Source organism: Hydractinia symbiolongicarpus, chromosome 8 (genome assembly GCF_029227915.1).
Source record: "Hydractinia symbiolongicarpus strain clone_291-10 chromosome 8, HSymV2.1, whole genome shotgun sequence".
Taxonomy (NCBI): domain Eukaryota; kingdom Metazoa; phylum Cnidaria; class Hydrozoa; order Anthoathecata; family Hydractiniidae; genus Hydractinia; species Hydractinia symbiolongicarpus.
The window spans coordinates 6,361,253-6,385,897 of NC_079882.1; the positions used below are offsets into that span (position 1 = coordinate 6,361,253).

The 24,645-nt window shown below is 36.8% G+C and overlaps 3 protein-coding genes across 3 annotated transcripts; all 3 read right to left on the bottom strand.

The window, feature by feature from the left end:
• Positions 1 to 34: 34 nt before the first annotated feature.
• On the bottom strand, positions 35 to 4,696 carry LOC130653665 (mediator of DNA damage checkpoint protein 1-like). The gene is made up of 8 exons (XM_057456185.1): positions 4,686 to 4,696; positions 4,093 to 4,357; positions 3,672 to 3,743; positions 2,760 to 2,789; positions 2,530 to 2,596; positions 2,317 to 2,400; positions 1,901 to 2,035; positions 35 to 1,788 (listed from the first exon to the last, which is right to left on the bottom strand). The coding sequence occupies exons 1-8, from the start codon at positions 4,694 to 4,696 to the stop codon at positions 50 to 52; spliced, it is 2,403 nt and encodes an 800-aa protein (XP_057312168.1). The 3' UTR covers positions 35 to 49.
• Positions 3,865 to 7,453, bottom strand: LOC130655435 (vesicular inhibitory amino acid transporter-like). The gene is made up of 2 exons (XM_057458191.1): positions 6,976 to 7,453; positions 3,865 to 6,043 (listed from the first exon to the last, which is right to left on the bottom strand). Exons 1-2 carry the CDS (start codon positions 7,317 to 7,319, stop codon positions 4,993 to 4,995), a joined length of 1,395 nt encoding a protein of 464 aa, XP_057314174.1. The 5' UTR covers positions 7,320 to 7,453; the 3' UTR covers positions 3,865 to 4,992.
• An 840-nt stretch (positions 7,454 to 8,293) lies between these two features.
• On the bottom strand, positions 8,294 to 24,178 carry LOC130655582 (protocadherin Fat 4-like). The gene is made up of 6 exons (XM_057458347.1): positions 19,616 to 24,178; positions 12,109 to 19,505; positions 11,956 to 12,014; positions 11,483 to 11,775; positions 10,771 to 10,976; positions 8,294 to 10,570 (listed from the first exon to the last, which is right to left on the bottom strand). Exons 1-6 carry the CDS (start codon positions 24,117 to 24,119, stop codon positions 8,867 to 8,869), a joined length of 14,163 nt encoding a protein of 4,720 aa, XP_057314330.1. The 5' UTR covers positions 24,120 to 24,178; the 3' UTR covers positions 8,294 to 8,866.
• Between the last annotated feature and the right edge of the window lie 467 nt (positions 24,179 to 24,645).

The window sequence follows — 24,645 nt, forward strand, 5'->3', positions numbered from 1 at the left end:
TTGTCCGGATAATTTTTGGTTTGTGAAATTGTTTCAAAAGGTGGAATGGTCAAGTAGTTTTCTTTATCTGCCAGCGAAGCACAAGCGGTCGATTTGGTTTTTGAGTTGTTCGAATTCGGAAATAGCGACGACGGAACATGGGCTTGTGTGTACTATGGGCGGTGTAATGGCGTTTAGTTATTATAACTGGTTTCATTGGCACAGGTTTCTTTGTTGTACGAATCTGGTAATAACGACGACGGAACATAGGCTGGTTTGTAGTGTGGGCGGTGTAATGGCGCTTAGTTATCATAACTGGTTTCATTGGCGCAGGCTTCTTAGTTGTACGAATTCGGTAATAACGACGACGGAACATCGGCTTGTTTGTACTATGAGCGGTGTAATGGCGCTTAGTTATCACAACTGGTTTCATTGGCGCAGGCTTCTTAGTTGAACGAATTCGGTAATAACGACGACGGAACATGGGCTTTTTTGTAGTATGAGCGGTGTAATGGCGCTTAGTTATCATAACTGGTTTTTTTGGCGCAGGTTTCTTAGTTGTACGAATTCGGTAATAACGACGACGGAACCTAGGACTGTGTGTAGTGTGGGCAGTGTAATAGCGTTTAGTTATCATGACTGGTTTTATTGGCGCAGGTTTCTTTGTTGTGCGAATTCGGTAATAATGACGACGGAACATCGGCTTGTGTGTAGTATGGGCGGTAAAATGGCGTTTAGTTGTCACTGGGCGTTTTGTTGGTGCAAATCCCTTTTTAGTAGGAATGGTTGTCGATGCAGTGGTCGAAGTTGTAGTCGACACTGTTGTGGTTGTGGTTGTAGTCGGTTGTGTTGTGGTTGTAGTCGGTTCTGTTGTAGTGGTGGTTGTAGTCGCTTCTGTTGTAGTGGTTGTGGTTGTGGTCGGTTCTGTTGTGGTGGTGGTTGTGGTTGGCTCTGTTGTGGTGGTTGTGGTTGTAGTGGTGGTGGTTGTCGGTTCTGTTGTGGTGGTTGTGGTTGGTTCTGTTGTAGTCGTGGTTGTGGTCGGTTCTGTTGTAGTCGTGGTTGTGGTCGGTTCTGTTGTGGTGGTTGTTGTGGTTGGTTCTGTTGTAGTGGTGGTTGTGGTTGGTTCTGTTGTAGTTGTGGTTGAGGTTGGTTCTGTTGTAGTGGTTGTTGTCGTTGAGGTAGAAGTAGAAGTAGAAGTACTTGTAGTCGGTGTTGTAGTTGTTGTTGTGGAAGTAGGAGAACGAGCTACTGTGTTAACACAATCCCTTCTTGTTAAATTTGGGACACAATCAGTGAGTGAGTCAGTATAATGTTTAATACATACTCTATTTTTGTCACCAGTAATACCATCCAACTCTTCCACATTTACTGCAGGAAGTAGTCCAATAGCATTAATCTGTATTGCCTTTCTTCTAATCGTCTGCGCTACTAGAACAGGGTTCTTACCTCGATTTGCCCTTCCGTCAGTTATAACTACCATGATTTGACTGAGATTAGATCTTTGACCACACCCATTTGAACTGAGCACTCTTTCGCCCTCCATTAGGCCTGCGCTTGTGTTTGTTAAATCTCCTAAACCATCTCTTCGTAATTCCATTAATCTTTTTTTGTATGCCATACTATCCGTGAAATCGTTGCACTCGATTGCAGTCATGGCTTTCTCAGAGAACAACACGACACCAGCTCTATCGTAAGGTAAATTTAACGCCTGAATCATTTCAATAGTGAAGTCGACAGTTCTCTGAAATTTTTCGTCGCTAATAGTGCCCGATACATCAATGATCGTCACCAACTCGTTTGGACACAAACCTAAAGAGATATGAGGCAATTATGATATGGAAATAATTATTTTATAAAGCATTTTTGACGTTCCATTTAGACGACTACATGAAGGTTTTATGAAAAAAGCAGACAAACGAACCTTGTGCGGACAGTTTAGATACAAATAACAAACATGATATAACCAATGACGTGATTCGGATCATCTTTACGTCACCGTCTTCTCCTCTGTTCAGTTCGTCCAACCTGTATTGTTGGGAATCATCGATGGCGGACGCTTTTATAGAAATTAAATACCTATTACGTTTGCCAAATAAGGAAATTATTTTTTTTTAGGAAAATGAAATTACAAAACAAAGTCCACGTTAAAACACATCAAGACAGTCGACCGTATCCTTTAAGAGGTACAACAAAAACAAAGAAAAACATGAAACGGCAAAAAGGCATGTTTTGCACGGATACTGAAGTAAAGCGCCGGATTTTAACTGCAGTGGAATTTTAATTAATTTAATTAGTCAGGAGATAATCAACCTTGTTAATCAGGTAGTGTCTAATTACCAACATCTTTCGTTTGTTTACCTTCATCCTTCTTGTGTAAGGACGGTATCGTACAGGTATTAGCATGTTTCGCGTGGTGAATTTCTAATTATACAATATCGCATGTTATATAATTTCTATGCAAGTTTTCGCTGAATCATTTTATTACAAAGACTTGAATTGTTCTTGTGAACATCCGATATCAAGAATTCGGAAGCAGATATCTAGACAGACGACAGTAAATCCGGTTAAGAAATGGCGAAAGAACCTTAAATATAGGATTGGAAGTGTCGGCAGCTACCTGGTGGGAATTTTTTTAAAGAATCTCACAATTTGTTGCCACATATTGATGTTCATGCAACACGCGATCTCGTCAATTGACCGCTCGCTTTGTAATCCTTACAAAACGAATTAAAAAATACACCATAAAGCGAAATCAAATGGTAAACAAAACAAAAACATACCTTACGTTTTTGGGGAGGATGGGGAATGTTCTAGATAAGGTATAAGTTAAAAAAATTGACTTTAATTCTTACCTATTAGGAAGACGTGGTAAGATTTTGTCCTTAATAAAACAAAAGTGGGATTTTTAGACTTTGTTGGGACTGGTAGTTAGAAATACTTCACATTATTACACTTCTAACGGCAAATCTAAATAAGCAGGTAAATAAAAATCGAGAAAAAAGGAAAAACCCAATTTCTAGGAAAAACGATGACGTCATCAATAAATACTCTTATTATGTCTGCATTGTTTTCTTTATGTCAAATCATCTCTGTCATTTTGGTTAGTTACCGTTCCAAGTTTTGTAGTTACAGCATTTGCCTTGTACTATAGTCTATCGGGATGGCAAAATCAAAATAGCCAACCCCTAAAAGCGATACCCGAGAATACTATAGAACTAGTCGTTAGCCCGTGGAAAATCCACGGGTTCGCCCGTCCTTAATATACCGCATTGCGTGCGTCTTGCTACTCGCGCAGCTAAGCTACCATTTTGCGTGACAGACAGACAGACGTATACGGGTATTATAATATAGATAGCCGTTAACCCGTGGAAAAATCCACGGGGTCGCCCGTCCTTTATATACCGCATTTCGTGTTTCCGTAACAGGACGCGGCTTTCGCGGACAGACAGACAAAATACGGCTATTATTAAAGAGACTAGTCGTTGCCCGTGGAAAAATCCACGGGTTCGCCCGTCCTTTATATTTAACCGCAGCAACAAAGTGGATAAAAATATATCGCACTTGATATTCGTGTTTCCGTAACATAATTTTTTAACTCAGCGGGGTCCGCGCAGAGACAGACAGACGGAATACGGCTATTATTATAGAGATACGAAATCTATTAATAAACAAATCGAAAACTCTCAGTAAACCGAACTGAGTCGGGCAATAAAAGAGTGTTCTCTGGAAATACACCAGAAGACAGCAAAAGTTAATAATTTAGTCTAAACATATAAGGATGAAGCATATTCTGTACGCCAGCTTAGCTTGTACTGGTTTTCTGGTAAATAATAATTAACTAGATATCTACAAAATATTTTAATAGGAAGAATATTAAATTACGCGTTTGCTGACGGAAGTGATATTTGCAGATGTTTTTTCTTAATCAGTTTGTAATCACATCCGGTTTCTAAATATGTAACATGTAACCTATCAATAAAAATTGTACAACCCCAATAGTCATCACAGTTGTGGATTACACGCTTTTTCAACATGTCATAAATTTAAACCTTGCATTGCTATAAGGTTTAATTTCTTCGTAGAAAAGTTGCAAAGAGAAAAAGTAAGACAAACATAATTTAACGGAAGCCTAACGAAACAGGTAAACACGTGAATTTTATTTTCTAGTAAGTAGATAGTCAACAAGTAGCAAGTAAACAACAGTTTGGGAACGAGGTTGAAGTAAGCAACAGTTTGGGAACAAGGTTGAAAAAAGCAACAGTTTGGGAACGAGGTTGAAGTAAACAACAGTTTGGAAACGAGTTTCAGTAAGCAACAGTTTGGGAACGAGGTTGAAGTAAGCAACAGGTTGAACTTATAAAATATAGAAACGTATCGCCTATGAACAAAAAATGTAAATAGAATTGCATGCCAAAAAACTAACCAAGTAAAATTGAATATTTTTCAAACTATACACGTTCTTTTATTGGAAAGCAACCAAACGTTCAACCAGTAAATGTTTCAACTCAGAGGTTACTCTTTGCTAGAAAAAAAGTTTATAACGAGTTTCTTAAATTTGACGGGATCTATTAGAGGGATAGTCAATATAAAACATTATCTCGATGCAACAAAGAGTGCAACAAATATATACAAGAAGAGATGAAATAATGATGCCCTTTCGCCTTAAATTCGTCATCAAAAATGATACCAGTTTTCCGATAACCTACTCAATATTCATCGAAATGATGGAAAAAATTCACATTTTTAGAAGTATCAAAAGTTTCCCAATTTTTTGTAAGGTGATTTGTCAGTTTCTTATAAAGGGGCTTTTTATAAAAAAACGCGTAGTCGAAAATAGCCATGATTAGCTCTTGTACTAGCCTTCAGAAGTAATTCTGTTCTATTTGTAATTTTTTCGCAAACTTAACCAGAACAAAAATACCACTATGGACTTATCAGAGTTGCATGTTAATTAATACAACTTGTCACCTTTGGTCATTTTCATTTTTTTACATTTTTATCAGCACATACACATCAGTCTATGGTCCATACCTCCTTTGTATGGAGTTTAAATGCTTTGATCATATCAAACGCTGAAGAATACATCCCAACACCCATAAAAAGTAAACTAAAAGTTATAATCAACACATTTACTATTGTTGTACTTTTTGATAACGTCTTGTGCTTCAGTGCCAAGTAAAACCAACATGGGAATACCATTTCTAGAAAGGCACCTGTGAAGCTTCCAATAAAAGACAACACCATACAGAAGTGAGGAACAGAGATGGCCATTGTAAGCGTGATAAACATCAAAGCCAAGCGTATGGCTGTTCGTCTTACATTGATCAACCTTTCTTCATAATTCCGGGATTCTTTATCGTCTCCAAGTTCTGAAGAGTTGCCAATAATCAACCATTTTGAATCTTTCTCGAGAATTTCAAAGACGGTGAACATGGGTAGGGTATAAGATGACATTGCGAGTAGTAAGACAATACTGTTAATTGCTGTGAGTAAAATTCCTGCCGGCAGATTCAAAGTCACTACTTGCGATGTCGCATCTCCAAACGTCATGTAAGCGATGACGCCGATACCGACTTTTAAAATAGTCATGGCAAAATACCCAGCATTCATCACGCTGCCGATGCTTGACGGATTCCTCATATCGCTTTCGATCACGGATAAATACATCTGGGAAGAGTAGCTAGCCACTACCACGCCAGTTGAAGCAACAAACTCCTTAATGGAAAACTTTTCAAGGTTATGCACGTCCCAAGCGTCTATTTCCGTGAAGCAGTAAACACACACGGCAAAGAAGACGGATGTAGCTGAAGCGACGGTCAATGAGCTCATAATCGATATGTGATAAAGTCGTCGAAGAAATATATTTGGTAACATCAGCACGCCGAAAATCAGCACCCATACTCCAGAAGATAACCCGAAATGTGGGAAAAGCGTGTGCGTAACAGATACAAACACAATAGGGTAGAGCGTTGCCATGAACAGAAGCTCGAGTACCTGGATGAACAAGACAATGTTTTTGCCGTACACCGGCCACATGGCATCACCAACTTCGGCATAGGATGACCTATATGTAATAAAAAATATTTTTTTTACAACTATATAACATAATTAAAGGGCAAAGTTGAGTTGTAATTATATTGGATTCAATCAATAGCCTATAAGCCCTGAAAATCACAGTTTCAAACTCGTCCCAAGGGCATCTTATTACCTCTTCTGACAACTGGACGAATACCGTGGGAACGAGGTTGTGATAGTTGCTTGTTGAAGGAAGTCGACCCTCTAGATTGCGCATACCATTGAGTAACTAATTTTTGTCAGTTAATTGGGGGTGTCGTTTTTAAAAGTTTAATATTTTGGGGGACCTTATCCTTTCTAGGTTATTAACGTAATAACTGTGCGACAGTAAAAAAAATGGCATTGGGCAAATAACAATTTTATTTGTGAAGAGATGTTTTGACTTTTGCATATAATAAATAACACAATAAAATAACCACGAGAATGAAGAAAATAATTGAGTGAATAAAATCAAATTGAAAAAAAAAATGGTTGAGATACCATATGAAATATTTGTATTCGTTGTCTTCTTGTTTTTGTCAGCTGATTTGAAAGAAAAATAAACTAAAAGATTTTTTCCAAAGGTGAAGAAACGTGTCTGCTAATTTGAAGTGTCTGCCAATTATATGGTCACTATTTGGAGAGTATGTTAAAAAAGTTTCACTTGCGTCTTTCACTTGCGTCCGTCAATTCAAGACTTCACCTTATGTACAATTACGTTTTTCAGAGGATCGAAATAGCCAGCCATAAAACAAACGCTGCAAACCTCTTGTTGTAGCTAAAGGGGAGGGTACAAACAACCTCATTACCAGGGCTCTTCTACGCCTATGATATGCTGTCAGGGGAGGGCGCTGGGGAAGGATTTATCCTTCCAAAAAAAATTATTCAAGTAATCCTAATAATTAAAGATAATAGCTAGTTTCACGTAAGATAATTACCAACCTTGTTCTAACGCTAACTGTTTCTCCTGTGGCTTCGTCGATGACGTCATCATAGTGACATTTTATCAGTATTTGACCGGTATAGTTCGATAGTATGGCTACAAGTATAATGGCTACTACACTCCACCACCCTCCACCTTTAATGACATAAGGCATAGCTAGTATGGCTACACCTTGGATTGAATTGGAGACGTTCCAGAACGCATTGAATGATGTAATTTTTTTCTGCTCCACATTTTTGGCTTCCTCAACGCACCTTTCTTGTTCCGATTCGTAAACCGATTCAACTGGTTTGTAGGGGTTTTTATCTGGGAGAATCTTCTCCCACAGCTTCTTAACCGACATTTCTTTGTAAGTCGACAGAAAAAAATGGTCATATTTCCAGATTAGTGCACATCCCCGCCTTTTTTTATATACTTTTTAACAATTACTTTTTCTTAATATAAGGATTTAACCCAAACAATAAATGGCTAGAAACTATCTTAGTTCCCTTATATTTATAAGAAAGTCGAGAAAAAAGATGTTTTTTTACCATCTGTCAAGAACAATTAATTAATAGAAATATAACGAAAGTATCTTGAGCAATTCTTTTTTTTCATAGAAAAACATAAATGTCGGCATCTCAAATACTAAGGAAATATATCTTTAAATATAACACTTTCTATGTCGTATTTGTGCGTGTTTTGTTTTTAACTGTTTAAAGACATATGTTTTGATATATAATATCCTGTCTTTTGAATATTATAATTTCTGTTCGCCCTACTTTAAAGCCCACTTTCTGACATGGAACATGTGAAACAATCTGTTATATTATGTCAGTTAGCTTGAGGAAAAGAGACGTGGACGCGATTATTTATTATCGAAGTAGACTGGGGACAAGTGATTATCTAACCTCGTCTTGAAGCGAAAAATTAAGGTTTTTATTTAAATATCGTTTAAATTTCGTAATTTATCGTAAAATTTCTACTTTTGGAAGAAAAGCAGACTTTTAATATTTTTTGTCCTAATCATTAAAAATTCGAAAAATATGGTATAATCAATTACTTTCAGCCTGGCGAGTTGCTCCGTTTTTATCCAAATTTAAGGCTCAGCCCTTAGCAACTTGGTTGATTAGTTAAAAAACGTGTAGACATTTTGTTTGCCTTCAGCATTCCCTGTGGTTCCATGAAAAGGAGGCCAAGCAGGATGATTACTAGTTCATGTGAGAATAACTAAAAAATAGCAAGAGCGTTGCAGAGAGAATTGACCAAGAAATGAGAAAGAGAAATTAGCGAAGATAAACGTTGAATATCAAAGAAATAAAAAATCATGGAACAAAATTTACTCATAAAACATATATTATCATATATTTCTCATAAAAATAAAATAACTTTTTAAAAAATAGGAGATTTACAACTATTATATTATACAAAATTTAAATAAATTTACAAAACTAGCTAAGGCGTGTCAGAAAGGAAGTGTCAAATTTTATATTGCCTGACCAATTCTTATTCTATTGTTTAATATTTCACACCTCCTAAATGATAATTGGTCAATATTGGACTTAAATCACGAATTTAAAGAATTATTAAATTTCAACTAGTATAGTGAAGTAGTAATTATACTTTAAGAAGATAGGAGTGAGTGAGTGATTCAGATGGATGAGATCAGTAGTAGTTTTAGGAACACAATTATTAACTCTCCTGCTCATAATATTAAAAGTAAAATCTTAAGTTAATCCAGTCTAAAAAACCAAAAAAATAACAAAAACAAACTAAAAAATTAAAAACAGTAGCTTGTCCCCAGGGTTTGTAGGCTGGCCGATCTACAGGGTTTGTAGTGTGGGTTACCAGAGGCTTATAAGAATTGCACCGACAATTTGAGTAAGGGATTAGGCTGTATCTAAAGAGATATTACACATATTCTTCATTCACCGATTCTGGAACCTTCTCTAGTTCGTAACATATATTATCATGTCCGAGATGTTCTTTTGAGGTATGAATATTACTGTTGTGTAAAAACATATGGGAGTTTAAAACATGTCTCACGTCAATACTTCGCTTTCTTCTTCGATGTCGGCTTGGTAGACTGCGATGACGAGAGCGCGCCGTTTTTTCGCTCGCTGTAAACGACGCAAGTGACGTGTTATATGAGGACGTATCAGAGAAGTGTTCACATTCTTCGCGCATTGTACTTTTTTTCGAGCGTTCTGCCAAAGAAAAAATGTAGGCTGGATTTCGCCGACCTCTGCTGTAACTTGATTTGCCATAATCGCATTCGCTACATGTGAAAGACGCGTCAGAATCGCTCTCCGTTGTGTATGTTGCCTCGCTAATTTCTGATCCAAACACAGCATCTGTAATGACTGAGACATCATCCATTGTAAATGGCATTGTGGGAAGGTTTGTCGATGATCCATTGTCATAACGAAAACTCATTTCACTGTATCCAATACTAGCGTCGTCTAGATCGTATGCTTCTGGGATAACAAGTGCACTATTTTGTCGATGACAAGCGATATCACTTCCAGTAGATTCAAATCCACTTTCAATAGGAGGAGTGACTTGATGTGTTCTAAGCGTAAACCTATCACCTGGTGGCTCTTGCGACGTCACATGTTTAGATGATATACCTCGCTGAATGTTCGCTATTTCGTCAGTGCTTCGAAACTTCTGTAACGGGATGTCAACAGATTTATATCGAGACAAGCCACTAAGTTGGTCTCGTTCATTTGCATACGTTGGTAGCGATAGATTTGATCTGTTTAAGTGAGACTTTTCCCTGCATCGGCGTATTTGATCCAAATCATCCAACTCTTGTCCATGATTATCAAATCCTTTCTCAAAAGTCCCTTTTACAAACGTTTTACCCTGCCAACGTCGCCTAGCAGCAAAACAACCAATCACAGTAGAGATAACTACTATCGCGCATAACGTGATGGTTATGATGATTTCCTCATCAAGAAAGGCGTTTTCCAGCTTCTTTACTTTTTCTACAGTGCAAGTGTAATTGCTGTTTTCAAGAGAGCAAATCTCGTTCAATTTGCATGGATTCGGTACACATAACCTCGATATTTCACATACCCGACCAACGTGATCTGTTCTACTGCAATCACACGAGAACGAGGTTGTCCCAACAGGCCGACACCGTCCTTTGTTTCTACATGGTTTGTTTACACATATTCCAGGTGCAACACAGGAATACGCCTCCCAGTCGTCGACACAATGTTTCAACGTCTTATTCTCACATGGATTCGATTGACACACATCTGTGGACACACATCCTAAACTTACTAAAGGAGACGCGCTCACGTCAAATAATCTCGTAGAGCTGGACAGATATAATGCGTTTTCATTTAACTTCAATTTTCCTAGACAGCCTTCAAACTCTTTCCCAAAAAGAATCTCGTTAACCTCCATGCTAAAGAACTGATGCAAACTGTTGCCGTAAATATGTTTGGTGGATTGGTATAAATCGAGAACAATCGAGACAATACTACCACGGACCAACATTGATACGTTGTGCCATTTCCCATCTGCTACAGACGCTTCTGACAACGATGTAGCGCTGGTGATATTATTTAAACTTGATGCATAATGTATTTTACCATCATTGAGCTACACATGAAAAGAAAAATACTTGTAAAAAAGCAGTCGACATTAGATTCTTTAACAGCAGGCAGTAAATACAGTCATGCAAACGATCAAAATGCAAATAAACTCTTAGTAACTAACCACGACGAAATTAGTTATGGTTTATTTATCTATTAAAGCTATCGATGCTAACACTTTCTCTGTAAGGTGTTCTGAACACTTACGTATAACTGTGTGTAGCCTCGGTTGCACATAGAATTGAATAAAACGCCTTCTTTCTTTCTTGTTCTAAACTGTATCAAAATTGAGCTGTTCTCTATCAATGCTGCACGACGAATTCGAATATCTTTGTTTAACAACATTCTCCGTTTATAGGATTCGCTTAGCTTTAAACGTATGGGAGAATCCTGCAACTTCACTGATTTGTAAGCTAGAAAAAGCAGAATGGATTTTATCCAAAGTAGATATAATTAACCTCTTATTATTTGTGCAGCCCTCTGAGAATGTGTAGCAAGTATGTTCTTAATGATTTTTTTATAACAGATTAATTAGACAAAAATAATATTTTGATTTTTATATATACATGTCATTGTTGTAAAATGCACGTAAGAAGTAGGTAAAAAAACGCGCTAATGTGCGGTATACTTTGTAGTAGTAATGTTGACCTTGGGTTTGCGGAAATATGTTGCTTTGGCGCCGAAAGAGACACAGTCCCCAAAAATTACAATAGTAATACCGATGTAACAACTGAAACGACGTGCGATTTGCTTGTAGAGATCAGCGAAATAGAAAAATTTAACGTCATTTTTTCTTATTACTGCCAATATGAAATCTATCATGGCTTTCAAAATGAGATAAAAGTAAGAGAGATAGTAAATTCTATTAAAAATAATATTTCTTGAGGAAAGACGTATACGTCAAACAACAACAGTTCACCTTTTTGACAACTTTTCGCGGTGTATCCATCTTCACAACGACATTCAACTTCTGACCATAAATCAATACACTGCCCTACTCCACACGAATTAGAATCACATCCTTTTGTTCTTCTACACCCAGCTCGTACGCCCTTACTTGCAAAAAAATCAGATTTGGTCTTCGTGGCGTTGTTCATTACAATATTGCGCATGCAGCCGATAAAGTCTATCGCCGATAAATATCTTGCAAAACGATAGATTAGATCGGTTGATTCAATCCCACCGATGGTTAATGTGTGATTAGTTGAAATACTGAAAAAAGAAATAGTAAGATTATCTTTAAAGTAACTGGCAAATAACATCTTAGATTAGCTGCAAGGAAAGAACTATAATAAAGGAAGGGACAATAATAATAAATAGTTAGGCAATGGTTACGTACAGTCCTCACAAAAAAAAGCTAAAAAGATTATAAAATTGATCAATTGACAGTACCTCGATAGTTTTTGACTTGTTGATACTCGAAACCTTTTGTCCACGATCATAGAAACAATCTATGTAAAAAATATATATAAAGAATGTAAAATATATATAATAAAATAAAAGAAAGAGATGCAACAAATAATAATAATCTAAAGATATACTCACCTTTTGCGTAATCAAAATTTCAAAAGAATGAAACACACCATCCGAAACATGAACATTGTTTGTTAAGTGAGACACTTCCTTCATATTTGAAAGAGACATCTCCAGTCTTCCATTTTTTATTTGGACTGCTATGCTGGATCCATTGGAGTATAGCAGCAATAACAACGCCGACGCTTCAACGGATGCAAATTCCACGTAGTAACTGAATTGCTTCATCATGTTTATTGAATTTCGTTTCATGTAACTGACAGCATCAAAGTTTAAGCTTTGCTTATCGCACTGTTTTCCATAATCGCCAAACTGGCATTCACATTGAAATGTATTTCCTACTGGTATGCACCGACCATTGTTATTACATGGATTAGAATGACACGCCGTAATTTTTGTTTCGCAAAACTCCCCGGTAAATTCATCGTTACATACGCACTTATATCCGCCATATTTATTTATGCATTTCCCGCCATTTTCGCACGGAGATTTATTACATTCGTTAACATCTAATTCGCAGTATCTTCCAGTGAAAAACTTCCCACAGACGCACCTTATTTTAACATTTTTGCTTTCACACGTTCCGCTATTTTGACAAGGATTTGGAAAGCATGATTGTGGACGTTGGTTGCATTTCTCGCCCACCCAGCCTGGCAAACATAAACATGTTTTGTTTACAGTATGAACGAGCGAGTGAAAGATTACACTTTCGGTATCGATAATTTTCTTTCCATTAAAATCAAGACTGAACTCACACTTGGAGTTTATATTGCACGAATTTGTTAAGCACAAATTTACGTCAATATCAATTTTGCTGCTACGAGAGATATGTAGAAGTTCATCAGCATTAGAAACCACGGATTGAACAAACGCGTCTTTTCTTACTGCAGCGCTTACAGCAAAAACCAAATTAAGACCCTTGTTAAAATCTTGAACAGAAATTATCTTTGCAAGTTGCTCTTTTGAATGACTTATTTTTAAGTTGACATGTTCTTCGAATTTAATCAAACTGGAGTTTATGAAATCTTGTATCATTACATCATTTAAATGGAGCATGATATGCGTAGGATATCTTGTTGTAGAAATATTATGATATTGAATCTTAGATGAGCAGACTACGGTCTTGACGTCTCCGACACTCCCATTATACCATATGGACATTTCTTTGGACACAGTTGGGCTCACTGAGGCATACAGTTTACATGTGTTTTCTTGGAAATATAGACCTTTCTGTGTGGTGTCTCTCAATTTGCAATAGTAGGTATCATTTACATCAACATCAGTTGGGGAGAGATCTCCAACATACATCGTATTTGTTTTATTCACGATAAAATCTTCTTTGCTTCGACCAAAATTTACGATTACTTTTGAGTGTCGTTCTTTTCCAGGATTGTCGTTCTCGTCAAGCACGGAAATGACGCACTTAACTTGAGAAGATAACTTTGGTCTTCCATTGTCAGATATAGTTATTAAAAATTCGTATTGACTATCTGTTTCATAGTCAATGGCTGCCATGTTTAATAAAACACCAGTTGTTTCGTTCACTGAAAATATACTTCTAAACGTTTCGATGTGATAGACGAACGGTTCCGCATTGGGTAACGTATCATTATCCTCAACTTGCAACAACAAAATTGGTGTTCCAACTGGTGAATTTTCTCTTACGGTACCGAAACAATTGCTTACTGTTGGAGGATTATCATTTATATCTAACACAGTCACTGACAAAGTAGAGTAACCTTGAAGAACTGACGTTCCATTCTTACATGCTGCGATTAACGTAAGGTTGTAAAAATCTACAAGTTCTCGATCCAAGACTTTAGCTAGTCTTATAATACCAGTATTTTTCTCGATGCTAAACATGGAAGACGCATTATGGATGTTGTATTCTATGAGACTATTATTAACCTCTGTAATTGTGGCCTGTACTTTTATCAGTGGCGTAGAAATTGATGTATTCTCATATGTAGAAATTCGGTATAATTGTTTGTTGAAAACTGGATGCTCTCCTTCGTACAGAACGTCGATGGTTACCGAGGTAAGATCAATAAAACGGAGATCAAAATTATAGTTTTGCACTACAACATCAAAAGTTATTTTACCGGGTGACAATCTCATGGCGCTTTGTATAGATCCAGTGGAGGAGTTTACAATAATACCATATTCAGGGGGTATCGTTTGTAGGTAAGAACATAAACCGTCAATTCCTTTGTCTTTGTCAAATGCGTTAACTTGTCCTAAAACAGTACCTTCAGTAACACTCTCCATCGTTGAAAAGTTATAAAAAGTGGCGGTAAACTTAGGTGCAAACTCATTCACTCCATATATATACAACGTAACAATGATATCCGATGATAACGGAGGAGAGCCATTGTCAGTTGCCGTAACCACAAGCGAGTACACTGATTTTGTTTCATAGTCAAACTTTTTCGTTGACGTTATTTCACCGCTGTGTGAATTGATGAGGAATCTAGAATCTCCTCTTTGTATTCGATAAGATATCTTGTTATTTACAGGCGAGTCAGTGTCAGTTGCATAAACTGTGATAATTACATTGCTAATGTGAAAATCTTCTGATATGGTCTTCATGTAGCTGCCCTGGTTAAATATAGGTTTATTATCATTGATATCTGTCACGGTTATATAAAATGTAGCAGTTGAGGATTTTTGATTTAAAAAATTTCGATCATAAACAGCAACTAATAATTTATAAGATTGTTTTACTTCATAATCCAACGGATTCTTAAACATCAGGACGCCATTTTGAGATATATACCAGTTACGCGCGCTCCCGCTTATGATTTTGTAAGTCAGGTCAGATTTGGATTCGTAATCTTGTGCGTGTATTTTCAAGACCTCGCGGTGTGGGGGTGCATTTTCCGGTATAACCTTCACATACGATGTATTTCGTATTACCGGAGGGAAGACGTTTTTTTCCTCGATATATATTTTTACTAAACAATGCGATTTCATTGCTGGATATCCGTCATCACGCGCCACAACTGCCAGATACAGCCATGATTTTATGTGCCTTCGCAATGAATCTTTGACGCGAATGTCACCTTTGTTATCAATAACAAAATAACTTGTTCCATTACCTTCGACGATGTCGTACGACACGACTTGATTGTCATCTAGATCATAGAGGTCGTAAGCAACGACTGACGTTACAATTTTTCCGACACGTGTTAAATACAAGGTGTACGCTGTGAAGGTGCTTTGGTTAAATACAGGTGCATGATCGTTCACATCGATTACATTAATTATTACGTTAGCCGAAGCGTTGTATTGCGGTGGTTTAATGTTCTGTGCTGTGATAAAAAAGGTGAAATTTCTTGGCTTTCCAGATAAGGATAAATTCTTTAAAAGTATTATACTTCCATCTTTCGTCAGATTAAAATATTCGTTAATGACTGGATCGCTTTGTGATAGAGATATTAGTGATTTGGAGTTATTACCAAGATCTTCATCGTAGAGGCTTATTGTGTAAATAATTGTATTTAGGCTGGAATTTTCATACGCATGCAATGCAATGGTGTTATTTTCAAAACGTGGAGGACAGTCATTAACATCAGATACAGTTAGTCGAATGGTCGAGTTTAACAAATGCAATCCATCGGTTACCGTCACATTAAATTCATAAAAATCAATTTTCTCTCGATCCAAAGTCGACGTCAACGATAAATCTCCAGTTGTAGCACCCACAGCGAAATTGACAGCCGTTACTGAAAACTTAAGATTACCGAGTTTATCAGTATCGTTTGCTTCAATTGTTAAAAACGGCTTACTAACAGGAAAGTCTTCTGGTACGGTAATATTATATTGCTTTTTTGTGATTGGAGGATTATCGTTTACGTTTTCAATCTCAACAACCAATAAAGTTGTATCAGTGTGATTCGCGTTGCTAACATCAAAAACGGTTGCTAAGACAGAATAACAACTCTTAATCTCGTAATCAAATATAACTCTCGTTGAAATTTTCCCATCGGTCTGGTTAATTGAGAAATTGATAGAGTCATTTAAGTAAAACCTGATAACAGTGTCTGGATCATCAATGTCATACGCACGAAGTTGGTGTATTGTCGTATCATTTGGCTCGTTTTCACGAACTTTCAATCTGGTCATTTTATGAGTAAACCGTGGTGGATTGTCATTGATGTTGACGACGTAGATAATAAATTTAGCATACGAATAAAGCGGAGGTTGTTGTGAGTCTGATACTCTTACCCATACTACGTAGCGTGATTGTTTCTCATAGTCAAGTTCGTGACGTAAGAACAGCTTTCCATCTGTTACCAAAAACAAGTTGTCATTTGAATTTGCTATTAAGTACTTTACCGAACCACTTATCCCATCAAGAGGACTTGAGCCGTTTACTTGTGAAAACGAACGTGTAATATATGTCGCGTCTTCCTCAAACAATTGAACAAAAGCAACCGTTGGATACACGACAGGAAACCGACCTGACGTCAAAACAGCGACAACAATGACTGCTTTGTCGAGATAGCGTGGTATTAGCGGATCGAAGGCAGTGACTTCTAAGGTAAAGGTAACATGTTTCTTGGGTATGAACTTTTTTGTTGTTATAATCCCAGTGAGTTCATGTAACTTAAACATAGAACTGTTTTTCATATCATATTTCATAAATGAGTTCTCTAACGAATCTTTGTCCTGAGCCATAAGTTGAAAAACAAAGCTATCCACAGGGAGTCCAGGCTGGATGTTTATTTGATACCGTTTTTGTGTAAACATTGGTGGATTATCATTTACATCTGAGATGAAAACTGTAAAATTGGCAAATGAGCTCCGCTTGGGTGTGCCACAGTCGCTTACTTGTACCGTAAGCTGATAACTAGTTTGGTGCTCGTGGTCGAGAGACACAATTGTTTTTACATCGCCAGTGTTTTGATCCATAGAAAATAAAGTATAAAAATTTAATAATGAAAATTTCAACGCGCTGTTTTCTCCTTTATCTAAATCGAACGCTTTTACAGCAAGAACGTAAGCTCCACCGTTGACGTTTTCTTTTATTGTAGCGTTAAAATTAGTATTATCAATGAATGGAGTATTGTCGTTTTCATCTAGGATGGAGATGTAGACGAAAGTTTTGTCGTACAAACTCGGTTTGCTTGCATCCTCGACTTTAACCGTCATATTAAAGGACTGAATTTCCTCACGATCTACCGGTTTTAAAAGAGAAATAACTCCTGTGTTTGAACTTATACTGAAATAGTCTTTGTAGTTGCTGTTGTTAATCGAGTAAATGAGATTGGAAATGTTTTTAGTATGATTGACAACTGCTTCTACCAACGCAAAAAAGCTGATTGGTCCAATATTTTCCCTCAGCTTTAAGCTGTATAATTTCTTCTTGAATTTTGGTGGATATAGTATATCTACATACAGGACAAATTGGGTGGTGTTTGAGCGTTGCGGGATACCGTGATCAAAAACGCGCACGTGAATATCGTACTTGTTATTGGGAATATAAAGATCATTTTTTAAGGTCAACACCCCATGATTTTTGTCAATTCTAAATAGGTTCGCAAATGATAAAATCTGAAATTCAAGTTGGCCATTTAAGCCATTATCTTTGTCACCAGCGTTTAGAGTCATTAGTGGATAGTTCGAATTAACCATTTCGGTCAAATATATTTCCCGATCATGCTTTACAAAAAACGGCCAATTGTCATTAACATCTTCTACCACAAGGCGAACTGATTGGTTTAAACATAACTGAGGAGTTCCATGGTCACACACTGATACTGTAAATACGTGTTCTTTCTTGGATTCATAATCTAAAAATGTGAGTAGCTTGATTTGGCCACTGAGGTCAACGCTAGACACACTCCTGTTATTAACTTGTTTGTAGCTTAGTACAGCATTACTACCGCTATCGGCATCGCGCGCTTTCAATCGTGCAATGATACTTCCAGGGGGAGTATTTTCTCGTACAGAAATGAACGGAGGAATTTTAAAATAAGGATAATTGTCATTCACATCTGTTATTCTAACATAAACAGTGGTGCACGATCTAGGGCAAATACTCTCTTCTTTGAAGTTGGAAACAGATACACGAAGAATGTAATCGCTCTTCCGTTCTCGGTCTAATTTATCTTTCACAATCAAATCTCCGTTCGCAGAAACTCCAAACACATCTTTTTCACTTATAACTTCAAGGTAAGTGTGACCATTATATCCGACAACTTCATTTTTAAGCGAAAAGATAACATTATTTTGTGTAGCATTTTCTAGCACTTCGACATGATATTCGCTTTGACGGAAAAGTATCGGATGATAAGTAACGTCATTTATGGTAATAAATACGGTAGCGTTGGAACTCAGTACGTCTTCACTACCGTCATATGCTGTTATAGTCAACATAAATAGCTGTCTATTTTCAAAGCTGATGTTCTTTTTCGTCGTTATTATTCCTGACATCCCATCAATGGAAAAATACCCGTAATCACCAGCGGTAATTTTATAGTAAACCTCTCCATTTATTCCTCTGTCTTCATCTAGGGCTGTGACAATTCCAACCACTGTTCTGACATTTGCAGTGCTAATAAGAGAAAAATGTAGGGTAGATTGGTTAAATGTTGGTCTGTTATCGTTAACGTCGGCTACCGTCACTGTCAACGCTGTATAAGACACTTTCGGTTTCAAGCTTTTATCGGAAGCAGAGATATTTAATATATATCGAGCTATTTTTTCTCGGTCTAGAGGAACGGCAACTGTGACAATTCCAGTGGATGCGTTTATGCTGAATGTTGAATTTGGATCACCAGAGACTATGACATAAACAACTTCGCCATTCGAGCCTGCATCTTCATCGCTAGCCGACATGTTGGCAACGACCGATGAAACTTTGAAATCTTCAGAGGCTGTAACTTCAGCGTTCGGATTATTAAAAATCGGGTAATTGTCATTTTCGTCGAGAATTGTTATATGGACAGTTGTAAAAGCAGTTTGCGATAAAGAACTAGTTAGGTCGACAGCAAAAACTGTTAACACAACGGTAGAGCCTAACTTTTCTCGATCAAGTTCTTTGGCGATGAAAATGCGACCGTTTGTTTGATTCAGCTTGAAGTAATGTTGATACGCACCATTAGTTATGTGGTATGTGATATACGAATTTTTGCTAATGTCTCTCCTGTTAATCGCCTTAGGTTCTAACAGATATACTTCGCTGCCACTGTTTTCTTTAGCTGAGGCGTAGTAGAGTGAATGTTGAAATTTTATATCACGCGTCGTGGCTTTGAACAGCAACAATGAAAACAAAGTCTCGTGTCCATTGCTCGAAACCACTTTTAACTGTAAGATGATGCACCAAGTATTGGATGGCCATGCTGATTCAAGATACAAGTGACCATGTGAACGATTTACACGGAAGATACTTGCATATACACCACCTGAAGTGAACGGAAAAAGTATGTATGGTTATTACAGTTAAATAGCCTGAGAACTAGATTGTAAACAAACAAACAAACAAACAAACAAATAAATAAATAAACGTACATACCGGCAAGGAAATACTGTGAATTTTTTTTAAATTTTTCTTCAACACGAACGTCATAAATACTTCGAGTGGTACTTGGTTTAACATCAGAATTAACGACAGCAGCAAGTGAAGACGCTATGATCGGCGGTGTGACGATCTTTTGAACGACAGTAATGTCAAGCGTTGACGAATGTAAACCATCAGTGACAGATATGGATAACGTCACTTCTGATGAATCAAGTTTGATGCCGTCTGTTGATAAAAACACTTCACAATTATTTTGATCAATTGAAAAGTATTTCGCGTCTTTTGAATTTCCTTTCAACGAGTATACCAACACGTCATCTTCATCTAAATCCCTAACTGCGCATGCGCCAACTTTTGTTCCGCTGACAGCATTGTTATCAATGTTCCAAATTACGGATGAGTTTGGAAACAACGGTTTATTATCGTTGATGCCCTTTACGCTTACTTTGACGTACGTATAATCAGAAAATATGCCGTCTTCGACAGTTATTTTTAAATCGTATTGCTGACAGGTTTCAAAATCTAACTGGGCAATAAGTTGCAGCTGTCCTGTGATTGGATGAATAGTGAAACGTCGGTTGGAATTGCCGTGTTTGATATGATAAGTCAGAAATGAATATCCGTCGGCGTCGGTGGCTTTTAAAATAGCGACAATTGAACCCAATGTCTCGTTTTCGTAAAGTTCTATCGTGACATTTGCTTGGTTAGAAAACACTGGAGGATATTCGTTTCTACCTGTGGAAGTAAATACAGTCAAATTAAGGGTGTCATTAAATTCCGGTTTTGTTGGGTCATAAGCTAAAATTTCCAAAACGAATTCACTTTCCTTGTGAGGTGTGGAAAACAATGCAACATCTATTACTCCAGTGGTGTTGTTTATAACTACTTGGTTCTTGTCCGCACCGTCAATGATTTTATATCGGACAATATCGTTCGGATATATGTCATCGTCTTCTGCTAAAATTTTTAACCTGTCAGATGTGCTTAAAGAAACGCAGGCTTGTTTGCTAACAAATTTCGGTGGGTGATCATTTTCATCGAGTACACGAATGACAATCAAACATGTATCACTGTATGTATTTCTGCTGCCATGGATACGTAAGATTAAAAGGTTGTTACCAAACCTCTGGTTGATTCTTTCGCGATCAATTTCATCTTTTATAACCAATTCTTGACCAATGAGATCAACGTATCGATTTCTGGTTTCTAAGAAAAAGTTCGTATTTGTAATGGAAGGTTGTAATGGAACATATCCAATGGTTGTGTTTAATTCGATATTTTCAGTTATGTTGATATAATATATCGAGTTTGTAAATATGGCGGACGAAGTGTGACAGTCGATGTATATGAGCACTGAGATGTTAACTTGAAGTGATGGCTGTCCACTATCGTGTAAATAAATTATCAGTTCATAAAAGGAGAATTTTACCGTCTGCAGATCTTGCTTCGCATATAACAAGCCGTTTGAATAAATACCGAATTCTTCTGAGTCAATATAAAACATTGTTCTTCCGTTCTGTTTTGAATCTTTATCGTCTCCTTTTACTTCATAAAAGGGTTCGTAAATAGTTTGATTGACATCTACAACAATGACGATATCACGTGATGTAAACACAGGGACTCTATTTTGAGTTTCGTTAACGATTATAGTTAATATCATGCTAGATTGAAGACTGGGACTTCCGTGATCGCGCGCTACAATTACAAGGTTATAAACTTCTCTTGTTAAATATCCTTGCAGAAAAATCTGCCCAGTTTCATTATTGATGCAAAACAATTTTTCATGATCTGTATGCAGCTCAAAAGAGATCTTCCCGCTTTCACCAACATCCACATCCTCAACAGAGCTATTATATATGACACTGAAAATTTTAGTGGTGTCAGGAATTGTTACCATGTTTCGAGAGGTAAACACAGGGACATGGTTGTTGAGATCCGTGATGACAACAATGACTTTAGTTTTTGTTTTGATGCAATCGGTCACATAGACAATTGTTAAGTTACAGGTCTGATCAGTTTGGTGCAATATTTTCTTTTCTGCAATGATGTACCCGTTTTTATCGATTGAAAAGTAACCAAGTTCGTTACCGGACTGTATAAAGTAATCTCCTTTGTCGTCACTTTTAGTTACTTTAGTGTGTCCGACTACACCGCCCATGGGCGTACCCTCTTGAACATAAAACGTATAGGAAGTTCTAGTAAACGTGATGTTAGTGTTAGGCCAGTCTTTTAACAATACAAAAACATTAAGGATATCTAACAATTTTCCATCCGTTGCTGTAATTTCTAGCAATGCACAACGTTGTAATTTGAAATTTTCTTTATGAAACAGCTCTGCGGAGGTGTTATTCAAAAGAAATGCATTGTCATTATTACCTTTTGTTATATTGTAAGTATATTTTTTTCCATATTTTTCGCTTTTATTAACAGCAAATGCTCCAATTATGTTCGTATAATTTTTGTTGTTTAAATGTATGACTTTAAGTTTGTAGCGGTACATGGATGTATGATGACTGGTCCGCACAGCATTTATAAAAATACGTAGCGTGTCATTTAACTTCGGATTACGTAAGTTTGAAGCTATTACATTTAGTGTAATAAACATGTCACTTTTAAATCTTCTTTGTAGATATAAAATACCAGTTATAGGATGAAGAGAAAAGAAACTTTTATGTTCGCCTTCAAGGAAATATGAAACAATATGACCCTGACTTTCACATATTGCTGTAAATTCAGCAATTTTACTGCCACTACTTGTGTTGTCGACCACTGTTAAATTGCGCGAAGAATTGTGGGTAAATTTCGGTATACATGCACTTTTAAAATTACTTATTGTCATGGAAATATTTGAAATTCCCTTCAACGGAGGAGAGCCATGATCTCTGGCTGAGATAGTTAAAACAAACGATTCGTATTTGCATTGATCAAGCGCAGAAGTGGTAACCAGAACTCCTGTTTGACTGTTTATCTTGAAAAATGAGTTGCAGGGTGAGAAGTGTTCGATTTCATATGTCACGTCTCCATTTAAGCCCTCATCTGTATCAACAGCGCGAAGAAGGGCAATAAAGGATCCTATCGGTGAAACAGCGTCTACAGTCATTCGTCGAACAGTTTTGATAAAGTTTGGCGCGTTATCATTTATGTCAGCAACACTAATAATGGCGGACGTTGTTGTAGAGTAGGTGCCATCTGAGGCTAGCAAGCTTAAATTATATCGAGCATGTTGTTCTCTGTCTAAAATACTTCTTGTTCGCAATACAAAATATAATTTTTTTGAAGTAAAAGTTTCCTGAGAAAATATCGAGCGTGAAACAGAAAGATCAAATTTTGTTACTTTAAATATATCGCGATGATTGGTCAGTTCCAGGGTGATATTTCCATTGGTTATTTCACTATCAGCATCATGAACGGAGATAAGACTAAGTATGGTTGGTAATATTCCTTCGTCTATTGTGATGTTAGAGCCTCTTATTATTTGTACAATTGGCGCGTTATCGTTTACATCTATAACGTGCAGTTTTAAAATAGCATGAGATTGTAGGGTAGGTATTCCATGGTCCTTGGCAACAACAGTTAAATCAATTTCTTGATATTGTTCAAAGTCAAGTAGCTTTGTTAACTTCAAGCAGCCATTTTGATTTATTGAAAAGTTTTTTGCATGAGTGCCGTGCAAGGTATAACTGACCATGGAATTCGTATCTTCATCCGGGTCAGTGACGTTGAAACACGTGATTTGAGTTCCAACTGCTGTGTTTTCCATCAAATTTAGTTCCATGTAAGAACTCTCGAAAATCGGCGTATTGTCATTCACATCTCTTACTGCAACGTTTAACAAGCAACTGCCAGACAGCTTTGGACTTCCAGAATCGTACGCCGTCAATTTGAAAAGGTAGTTTGACACATATTCCCTATCCAGTTTGCTTGTAAGAACCAGGTAAAAACTTTTAGACAAGATATCGTATTCAACACGAAAGACATGGTTTCTGTCCGCACTTTGTATTGTATAATTACTTACAAAACCATTTAGATCGTCATCATTATCATATGCTGGGCTAATTAGCACTTTATCTCCAATATTTGCTGACTCATCGAAAGTGAAATTTTGAGCAGCAGATATGAATGTAGGATGATTGTCATTTATGTCTTTTATATGAATATTAACTTCAATTGGAGGCTTGTTAACAGAAATTACAACAAAGTGCATAGTATCTTTTATTAGAATATCGCGATCTATTTTCTCCCTAGTGAAAATCACTCCTAAAGCTACATCTACACGTAGATATTTCTCTGAGATTTGATCGGCAAATATAACTCTGTTATTTTTTATTTCCGGTATTTCTGCAACAAAGCCAGAATCTTCTTCTTCAACGATATATAAATCATAAGTAAGATTTGTCGTAACGGCGTTACGAACCGATACAGTGTTTACGAGAAAGTACATAAGTATTGTCCACTGGAGAGTTCCAAATCTTCGTTTTCTTTTTTTCCAATTCTCCATTTTTAACTTTTTAAATTATGACTAAAATAAAATAAAAATAGACAAATGCGTAGAATATATGATATATAATTTTTAAGAACTAGAATATCAACATGGTCGAAAAGCATTCAAAATTATATTTCTTTTAGTCAACCACGTCCCCAGTTCTCTTTTTCTTTTTTCTTACAGTCTCGGACGTCGATGTTGTCAGATAGAGCCCCTAGGGACGAGGTTGATATGCAGTCACATCTAGAATCATTTTTCTAGCGAAGGGAAGATGAGGTAATCTTATAGGAGGGAGAAGAGGGTGTGAATTTTCATATTCTAAGATTATAAATAAGAGGTGGCAACAATAGCTGCGGTAATTTTTAATTTCTTTTAGTTAATGTAATTACAAGAGGGTTCTTAATGAATGTTAATGTATTGAAATAGGTGGTAAAATGTTTCAAAATTGGAGTTATCTCTTTTACTCTTCCCTCTCGAACATTATTGATTACTTTTGTGGAGAATAAATTGTCTTAAATACCAATCAAAACAACTTTGTCTG